The sequence below is a fragment of the Stegastes partitus genome, unplaced genomic scaffold (genome assembly GCF_000690725.1).
Source record: "Stegastes partitus isolate 25-593 unplaced genomic scaffold, Stegastes_partitus-1.0.2 Scaffold2082, whole genome shotgun sequence".
Lineage (NCBI taxonomy): Eukaryota > Metazoa > Chordata > Actinopteri > Pomacentridae > Stegastes > Stegastes partitus.
In genome coordinates, this window is record NW_007579813.1 from 1 (window position 1) to 10,715 (window position 10,715).

At 44.3% G+C, this 10,715-nt stretch overlaps 1 protein-coding gene across 1 annotated transcript; it reads right to left on the minus strand.

Annotated features, from left to right (window-relative positions):
- Positions 1–394: 394 nt before the first annotated feature.
- Positions 395–8,363, minus strand: LOC103373855 (aspartate aminotransferase, cytoplasmic-like; the record flags this gene model as incomplete). Its single annotated transcript, XM_008303860.1, has 7 exons — positions 8,132–8,363; positions 4,244–4,425; positions 2,590–2,713; positions 2,271–2,383; positions 1,020–1,124; positions 727–877; positions 395–589 (listed from the first exon to the last, which is right to left on the minus strand). Coding segments are annotated over exons 1-7 (979 nt in total), but the record flags the coding sequence as incomplete, so codon positions are not given.
- Between the last annotated feature and the right edge of the window lie 2,352 nt (positions 8,364–10,715).

The following is a 10,715-nucleotide window of genomic DNA, read 5'->3' on the forward strand; positions in this document are numbered from 1 at the left end:
ACAGTGACCCTGAAAGCTGCAGTCAGTTCGCTGAAGCAGGACCAAAGCCCGGGTTGCTTTATAGTAACCTCAGCATGTTTCTGGACTGTGGGAGGAAGCCGGAGAACCCGGAGAGAACATTTAACTCACACGTATGATCAGCTGTTTCCACTTCTTTGCCTCCGGGCAGCATAAAATCAGGCCAATAGCAGCTGATACGGAGGAATAATTACAACTTTTCCAGCTGAAATATTCATTACAGCCATGTGTGACGCAGCCTACACCACCAGCCTCTGAGGACACCGTGCTGCCCAGTTTGCTCACTCCAAAGCAGCTCATGTAAATGAGCCTAATCTGTGTTTCCTTCAGTTCATTTTTTTGGAAAGTTTGCTCGACATTTTAACGGAGACACAACTTGTGAGCGGTTGCTCGTTAGCAGCGTACCATTCTGCAAACAGCTCGGGGCAGTTGAGGGTCTTGCTGACGATGCGTGCTCCCTGAGATGGCGGGTTGGACCAGGTCGTCCTGACGATCTTCTCCATCTGGGAAAGGATGCGGGTCAGGTTCTCGTTGTCCTGGGCAACCACTGTCAGGTTCCCCACTCTCTCATCTGACAACAGCGACGGAGACAACATTGTTCACTTTAAAGCACAGAAGGTAGTGCCTACTTTATTTGGGCCTTTATTGCTAAATCTTGCACAGAAAACACACAGGATCATATGATGTGTGAGCACCGTCTGTACTCACTGTACAGGCCAAAGTTTTTGGAGAAAGACTGAGCCACAAAGAGCTCAAAGCCCTCGGAGACAAAGAACCGGATGGCCCAGGCGTCTTTGTCCAGGCTGCCGGACGCGAAACCCTGGTAGGCGGAGTCGAAGAACACGAACAAATTCCTCCTCTGGAGAAGGAAAAGAGAGAAGAACAGTAAATAAAGATAAACAAATCAGAATACAGTTAAAAACATTTCCCTCTTTGACCACAGATTAATAAATCTGTTGGAGGCGGACATCACCAGTGTGATCTGAAGAACACCCGCTTACCTTCATGATCTCTGCGATCTTCTTCCACTCCTCCTGGGTCGGGTCGGTTCCGGTGGGGTTGTGTGCGCAGGCATGGAGGACGAAGATGGAGTGTTCTGGAGCTTTCTGTTGAGGGACAGAGAAGGTCAAACAATCTGTTATCACTTTGAACTATCATGGTCCGATCTTTTGTTTTCCTTTTTTTCATGGTCTCTTGCAACTAAACAGCAGTCTGATAACAGTCTGAAAGCTGCTGCTGAAGGTTTGCCAGGGCTGACAGAGAACAACCATCTGGAGAAACACAGAATCCTTAAAGTATCTTTGGTATGTGACTGGTCTGGACTGATCTTTTTAGTTTTCTGATTTAACATAAAATGAACAGATTTACCTCGAAAAGTCATTGATTCGCTTAAAAATGCAGCTACGCAGCAGGATGTGGCAGCTGTGGGAAGCTGCTATTCAGTAACATGTGATAAACATCACTCATGTGCAACATTGTGATGCGAGAGGAGAACGGGATCAGAAGTGAGATCGAGATTCAGTCACACGACACACTGACGACACTGTTCACACTGTCCAGGTTCCTACACGATGCACCAACTGTGGAACACTAAATCTTGTCATTATGATTGTGTACAAACGATGACGGTGAGCAAACTTCCATCCACCATCTATACACCGCTTCATCCTCACTAGGAGGGTCATGGGGGGCTGGAGTCTATCCCAGCTGACTCAGGGTGAAGGCAGGTTCACCTGGACAGGTAACCAGTCTATCACAGGGCTACACTTAGAGACAGACAACCAAGCACACTCACATTCACACCTACGGACAATTTACAATCACCAATTAACCTCAGCATGTTTCTGGACTGTGGGAGGAAGCCGGAGAACCTGGAGAGAACCCACGCTGCACGGGGAGAACATGGAGACTCCACGCAGGAAGACGCAAACCGGTGACCTTCTTGCTGCGGGCATATAAAGATTAAAAAGAATGGGACCTAAAACTGAGCCTTGGGGAACCCCACACCTAATTTTATGGGTTCCTGTTCCTACAGACAATTTACAATCACCAATTAACCTCAGCATGTTTCTGGACTGTGGAAGGAAGCCGGAGAACCCGGAGAGAACCCACGCTGCACGGGGAGAACATGGAGACTCCACGCAGAAATATCCCGGGTGTCCTCACCGGGATGCGAACCGGCGAGTGCTAACCACTGAGCCACCGTGCAGCCTGTGAGCAAACTTGCACTCTTGGAATCAGTCCCTGCTCACCTCCAGATCATCCTGGAATCCGGTGAAGTCCAGACCCCTCTTAGCAGCATCCCAGTAGTGGTAGGGGCGGATGTCTTTAAAGCCAGCATCGGCAAACACAGCATTGTGGTTCTCTGGAAGAAAGAAGAACACAAAGCAGATACTTAAAACAACAGTTGTGACATTTATTACCAATCACGTCATCCTAAAATCCTAAAACAGCCCAAATCGTTCAACTACTGGGTTCAACAAATATCTGGGAGAACAAGTTTTTTTCAGGCTACAGCGAAGGTTCAGAACTTTGTTCCCACGTTGCAGCAGGACTCGGCGGTTTACTGACCCCAGGTGGGTGCTGAGACGTACACAGGTGTGGCTGTGTTGTTGACGCCGTTGTACCACCGTCGCAGAAACTCTGCCCCGATCCTCAGAGCACCGGTCCCGCCCAGAGCCTGGACTCCTCCGACCTGAGAGAGAAAACAGCAGCGATGCGACGGGATTAAGGAGAGACGAGGAGAACGCGGTCAGTAACGTGGAAGACGAATCGATCTATGTACTGTAATAAGATAAAACGCAGGAATAGCAGACACCTACACAGCTTATTTACTCCAAGTTAAGTATAATTGTAATTGTGAACTAATAAAAAATGCATCATAGTGTTGTAAACTAAGCACACAATCTAGACGTCTGGACCTTATCAAGGCAGCAAACAGGCTCATTCATCACATGTCACAGCTTTAAAATGGCCTTTTGTCACCAGCAGAGCCTTTCTGTTTCTGATAGAGGCATGATCATCCACTCTTCCTTTCAGATCTCATCAAACTTTCATCATGTTTAAGATCAAAATACAGATTTTAGGTCAAGTTTATGTCAGCAGACTGTGAAGCAGTCACAGCCAGAGCTTTGGCTCACTGTTCTGTGGGAGAAGTCAGCTGTTTTTTTTTTTTCATTTCCACTTTCTAGTCAGTCAGGAAACCTCCCGTATTCGCTGAGCTTCTTATGAAATCCTTCTTCGAGCTGCGCGGTGTTTCCTGTGTCTTCGTTTATACCTTGCACCCACACAGCTGCAGCGATTTAGGACTGCTAATGGAGGCTTTTGTGAGCGCCGTGGACCCTTTTGTTAGCCTGATTCTTTAGTTGGAACCCTAAGAACAAACCGGAGAAATCTTCAGTTCACAGATGTAGAATTTATTTGGGTCACAGGTAAAGTGAGGCAGCGCTGGATTCAGAGTGACAGAGCATAATCTCATGTCGAGCTGAACTGAGTTTTTCTGGGTTCAGGTTACAGATATCTTCTTGGGCTGGTTCTGCCCCGTGCAGAGGTTGGACTAACCAAGGCTAATTGTCCAGTTACTGTGACGTGAACAGGCTAACCACTGCTCATGTGGAAGTTCACTGAAATGTTAACACAAACTGCTTGGATCGAATACAAAGTGTGTGTGTGAGTTGTCCAGAAAGTAACTGATAGAACAGGGAAGTTTCCGCCATCTCCCAGCATGTGAACCGGTTCTCACCGGCCGAGTTATCTTCAAGGATGTGCTCAGTAGAAAAATATAAAACAGAATCACAGGCTCAGCGGAGAATTCAGGATACACGATAGCTCGAAACATCATTAATTATAACACTTTCTATTGGCAAAGAGACTAATTAAGGGCATTTTCTGGCCCTACTTCCTGCGTATGCTGCACATGAATGCTCATGTGATGTGTGCTTTGAACAGACTTTTACTCTGAAGTGATCTTTAAAGGCTCATCCAGACACAGGCCTTTATTTGTTAAACATTAAAAACATTGAAGCATGGCTGTAGTCTCGGTTTATTGCTTAGAAGTAAAGGATCCAAACTTTTGCATATGGAGCTAATTCAGTTTTTGAAAGTTAAAGAAATAAAAAGTGCATTCTGAAGTGCAGCAGAGGGTTGCATTTGCCTGTTTTGACTTTCTAAAAAGATTTCGCTGTTTGTTTGGTGTCCAACCTTTGGCTGCGTCCGTGTGTCTCACCCTGTTGTCCTTGATGGCGGCGCTGTCGTCTCCCAGAGCGACCTTGGAGGAAGCAGAGCGGAACTCCGGCAGACCGAGGATTGGCAGGTATTCGTGGTTCAGGCTTTCGTCCTCCACGATCAGCCGCTCCACCTTCTTCACCACCGGCAGCACCCAGGGCAGGCAGTCATCGGTACGGTAAGCTGGAGCGAAACGGCATTTAATCAAGCAACCACAGAGACCAGTAGTCGCCTTATAGGTAACACACACTATTGCTCACATCTGGATTTCACTCAGTTTAAAAACAAAACAAGAAATAGTAAAGTGAGAGACAAAACTGGAATTTCACTTCACTTCATATACTTTCTGGCCCTCTCTGGAGGTCTCTCTAAACAGCCAGGCCAAACTAAAGCACTGCACATATCTGACTTGCGTGTTGACTCATGCGGCGCTGGAGCCGGTATCAGATATCAGGCCTTCGCTGCAGCTACAGACGGTCCCCATGAATCAAAGGGCAAACAGACTTTAAAGGTCAGACAAGTACATGAATCTGTGGACGGACAGTTAATATCAGTCGAAACTATGTAGTGTGCTGCTATGGACAGAAGAGAGAGCGACTCCAGGATAAGACTTGAGGGCCAGAGCCACGGCTCACGGTGTCTAATGCGAAATGAGTCAAGTAGAAAACGGACCTGGAGAATTTTTCTAACCCTGTCAGCTGCTGAGTCCAGGGACGGGTACTGTTGAGAGTTTAACAGAACAGTCGTGACTCGATAATCCGACACTAAATGTAAAACCTTCTTTTAAGTCAGATAGCAAGGCTGTCGGTACGTTGAGGCTATTTTCTGTGGGTTCTGTTCGTTTCTCCTAAAAACCTGTCAGATAGCAAGGTTTTAGATTGTTAAGGGTCGGATTATCGAGTCACGACTGCACGACTACTTTTACCGACTGGGTACTTTAGCTGTGTTCCTGTCTGTACCTTTTGATAGGTTTTGATTTTTAACGAGAGAAAAACTGAACAAGATAAAAACAGAATAGAGATTGCTTCATTTTCTCATATGTACTCAATGGGAAATAAAAGTTACAGAAACGCTAATCTTGTGTTGATGAGATGATAAGAGCTCTGTGGACAGTGTCACGGCTTTTAGTCACAAAATAAAATAACTGTCCAACATCCATCCATTCATCATCTATACACCGCTTAATCCTCACTAGGGTCGTGGGGGGCTGGAGCCTATCCCAGCTGACTCAGGGTGAAGGCAGGTTCACCTGGACAGGTAACCAGTCTATCACAGGGCTACACTTAGAGACAGACAACCAAGCACACTCACATTCACACCTACGGACAATTTACAATCACCAATTAACCTCAACATGTTTCTGGACTGTGGGAGGAAGCCGGAGAACCCGGAGAGAACCCACGCTGCACGGGGAGAACATGCAAAGCCACCTTGAACAGATATCAGGAATATGTCAGGACAGTGTGTTTAATACGGGGCTACCCATCTCCAGCTGCTTCACTTCACCACAAAGCCTAACAAACACATATAGTTTAAGGCATGCACGTAGCTACTGATTGCTGGTTATGGACACGTTTATTTCTTTACAGTTCACCAAACATCACTAATGAACCTCATTCAGTAAGTACGTCCTACTAATGAATGCCGTTTAACCGACACCTTGAAGCCATCGCTGCTGGCTGTGTACGTACACAGGAGGCGAGGCTTTTAAATTTGGTTCCTCCGCTGCTAATATTTTCTGGGGAAACTGGTTTGGAGCACAGGAATATGTTTTGGCAACGAGCTTCAAAGTCCACGTTGCATCACCAGACAAGGTGAACTTTAATAACCCCGTAGTGGTGAGTTGATGAAGAGGAACTAGAACTAATGACTGTCTCCAGATTCACAAAGTAGTAAATGTTGGAAGGCATTTAGAATTTAACCACACATGCGGGTTATACAGAGCTTTAACTTTATATAACATCATGAATAAATCCTAATAGCACCGTATGTCATCACTGATTGAGCTGGCTCATTTGATCAGAATTTGGATTTTTGTCTTCTTAATGTACCGACTTGGCAGCAGTTTTTTTTTTTTAACTTAATATAACACTGACAACATGACATGAGACTATATAGCTAATGATGTAATGCTTGTAGGTTCATATACTGCAAATAAAAGTTGGACATCGCCTATAGAAGTGCATTGAATGTGCATTCTTTCTAACAGCCAGCAGGGGGCGACTCATCTGGCTGCAAGAAGAAGTCTGATTTTAAAGACATCTACGTGGAAATGACCCTGCTTCTCGTTTAATTTGTGACCTCGGTAAACATTTTCTTCAAAGGTTTATGGTGTCGATGGAACATTTTCAGACCCATTCAATACAGTGCAATGTTCATTTTGTAAATTATGCTCCCACTCACAGAACAGTACATAGCATATATTTGAAGCACTGTGGTGCTACTGTGATGGATCGACCTACAAATCCCCAGACAGAAAGGGAGTGTTCTTGTTTGACGAAGAGCGCAGCATTAACTCATCACTTTCTCCTTTTTTTTTTGAGTGAAGACATGCTCATTTTTACCATTTCCACTAAAATCAGGACTCGTATCGTAATCACTCAGCCTTTGTGTGTAGTTTTCTCAATCAGATCTCCCACTAGCTCATTACATCTTTTATCAAAAGACCACGATGGTCACGGCTGAATGAGGCTTCAAAACAGTCGTCCAAAGGGCGACTACGTCCATCATATTCATGCAGTCTGTGGTTAGGTTTCTACAGTTTAGCCTGTGATAGCCTGATTAAAATGGCTAATTCAAAGAAGAAGAAGAAAAACAACAACCCTCTGGAGGACTGCTTTACTGCACGACCCAAAATCCCCAAATTTTTTAGTGTTGTAGGTTGATGTTTGGAGATTGTTGTTGTTGTAGTTTTCTATAGTGAAGAGAATTATGGCAACAGTAACAACCGGATAGCAGAAGGGGAGAAGAAATGTAGGATAATAGCAGGCCTTTACCCACAGGCTACATCCAGTGAGCTAGACGAGGCAAACACTTTTACTCTCTCGTTGCTTTCATGACCAGAGCAGGCCCAGTTCCCATCACTAGGTGGGCCTGGTTCCCCTAACCCGACACTAGGGGTCTTTAAAACCTAGGCTCTGCTGTCAATGATTCTAAATACTCATCTGTTGTACCGCTCTAGCCGTCAAAGGTAATCAAACAAGCTGTCACACCATATTAGCACCACTAATGGCAGTTTCTGAGGAGCACAGATGACATCATCTCCATCACCTGTCACACTATGAACTGCCAGCATTGAAACCAGCAGGACTACTGAGATTAAAGACAGACAACCAGCTGCTTTGAAAACACAAAACTTAATGATCCAGCGTGAAGTTAAAAATGACAAGAGGCCAGGGATCACCGATCTGTGAGTCTGGTTCAGTGGAGAATGGTGCGTTCAAGGACACAGATGGGACAAGTTAAAAGCACCTGCTGTGTACATCACACGTCAGGTGGTCTCTTTAACGGAGAGGTGCATGGTGGGTAAGACAGCAGTCACGACACCAGGCTCTGCTTCGCTCAAGTTAAATTCATTCAGTGTTGGGGATGTAGCAGCTAGCAGGTGTAACGTTCAACACTTAAACTGGAGTGTGTTCACTGTTAGCATCAGAGGGAGCTAATGCATGCTCCGGCTCGTTAGCTTCACTGCGAAGGTCAAATGAAAGAGTTGCTAATGTGTGGTAGCATAACATCATAACGGCTCACACACACTCACACACACACACAGAGGTGGGGAGCTAAAACACGACAGCAAACACAGCCGGCAGGAGAAGTTTCTGCTCAGCTAGCCCGCTGTCACTGTAGGCTAAACTAGCTTTAGCATTAGCGCGTAGCTCCGGTCTCTTACCTCCGACTCCCAGATTCACCTTCTGCGGGTGGCTGTCCTCCCTGAAGTCCGCGGTCAGTTTGAAGACCGCTACGGGCGGGGCCTGCGGGACATCGGTGAAAACGGACATGGCTCACGGATAAGCAGATGATCCCGGTGCGGTGCAGGAGGAGCAGATGGGGAGCGGGTGCTTCCAGCGACGGGCAGTGAGAGAGACGGACCGGGTTCACCTTCACCCCGCTGGTTCCGGACTGACAGAAAACAGGCGTCAGTCCGTCCGCCAATAGGAAGACGCGTTACAGTGACAGTGACCATGAAACAGCCAATGAGAGCGCAGCAATAAAAAAATGACAATATTTTTATATTTTTCATATTAGGTTTATTCATGAAGTATATTTTCAGACTTTGTAGGGTTTTTTTTATTACTGAATTTATCTATTAAAAGTAATCGTGTGAAATGCAGAAAAAAAAATGAACGTTTTGAAAAAAAAATTTTGGATCCTGAAGAAGCGCTCTCTCATCTCGTTTGTGCTGCTGTTGTATGTACAGCAAAATGACAGTGAACTTGATTTGATTTGAATTCCCCCTGTGACTGTTTGGTGAGCATCAGTTTAGATTATTGTGGCGCGTACATCAGCATAAAGGCAGGATTTTGCTGCTGTTGTTGGTTGAGGTGGGTTTGTATAAACTCTGGAGGGGGAAAAAAGTGAGAATTGTATATCACAGTTACCTACAGCACACATTGGCCACCTCACAATTCTTGTTTTCCATAGTCCAACCCTCAAAATAATTACAGGTACATGAAAATAATTAGATAATCAAAATGGGATAACAATCCTTCACATTTGAGAAGCTGGAACCATGAAAAAGCACATAAATGATCACCAAACTAGTCAATTACTTTTGTGTAATCAATCGACCTATCATTTCAGCTAGTGCAAAACTAACTAATTAAAAGTGTGAATTAACTGTAAATAATAATAATACTAAAACACAAATACCTTAAGTTTGTGATTAAGACCAGAGAACAGTGCACCTACTTTAGCAGCTACATTCAACTGAAACTGACTATACAATGCAATCCATGCCACCTGGCAGTATTAATATTAAAGATAACGCCTGATGATGCAGTTTAACATTATGAGCTTAGTTGTAATACAACTACGGTGTTATTACTCTTCATAATTTTATCTTGTGGCACCAATAGACTGATTTCTGTCATTGAGATTTGACATAACTGTAATTACATGTGTCCATCTTAAGATTACATTAATAATGCTCATAGCTTCTAATGAAGATGATGATTGCTATATTGAAGCCTGTATTTACCCTAAGAGAACATTGTGAAGCCGTCTACTATTAATCCAGTCTGGCAGGATATAGCCTAGCCTATGTTTGGACACGTGCATGTGCAGGCTGTCTGGATTGTTCGGACATCTTTTACTAATCCATATAGTTACATCCAGCATTTATGAACTGTCATCTGTCCCTCACATAAACATACAGCAATACACTGAAGATAAGCTCAGCGTGTCACCAAACTGTCCATCTGACAGCATGCGACGTGTCAAAGCCGAACCACAGACTGTATGAGCTGGACTTCTGCCACAAGATGTCAGTGTGGCTGTGCAGAGGAATGTGCAGAGTCACAGGACTGCAGGCTCTGTGGTCCTCTCTGCTGGGCGTTTCACTGGATCATAAAGTGTATAATGTCACCCTGATTTTAGAGTTTACGTCAAAATACGTGACTGAAAATACTAAACCATTTACAGGAAAGGTGCTAGTTTATGTTCCTTTACTCCAGTTGAACCAGCATGTTCACTACTTTTGTCAAATAAAACATGCATTTGACGTTTGTATATTTGATTTTCAGAAACTTTAAGCATCTAGTAGGAAGCAGTCGTAGCATAATGTAAAGATCCTGTGAAATAAGCAATGTATTAAAAGCTGCGAAATGTTTGAATGTTATTAGAATGAGAAGTTGTTTTATTATTAAATTAATTTTAAAAAATAGTGGTGCACGAGCAAAATATCTGCTTGATAAATGAAGAGGAGTAAAAGTACAAGGAAATAATAAGGTTACATATGTGTACCACACATTTTTATGATGTACTTAATTACTTCCCATAACTGTTTGTTACTGAAATAACACATGAACCTCATACATGTTCCTTTGCACACACAGGCAGCTTCTTCTTCTTCTTCTCTGACCTGTTAAACTCTGCAGAGACGTCCAGGTGTGTTCTCCTCTTCTCGTCTTCCTACCTCTATCTCTGTCTCTCTTTCCTTCTCTCTCTCTCTGTCCTGGTGAGATGTGAAGTGTGTGATGAATAGCCTCAGCTTCACTTCTGTATAGCCTCCACTTTCAGCCCTCCTGAAGAATCGCTGTTTTGAAGTGTGACTCTTTGACACACACGTTCAACTACTTCTTTTCTCATTTGTAAAAATCCACAACTCGAATTCTAAACGTCCAGCAAACTCCAATTTTTAAACCAAATTTAGCTCCTCTTTTTTTTTTAATGTTAAAGACTCAACAGGACATGAACACACGCAGCACTTCACGCGTTACATGGCTGTCCGTCCTGCCGCTCCCCCTCTCACTCTG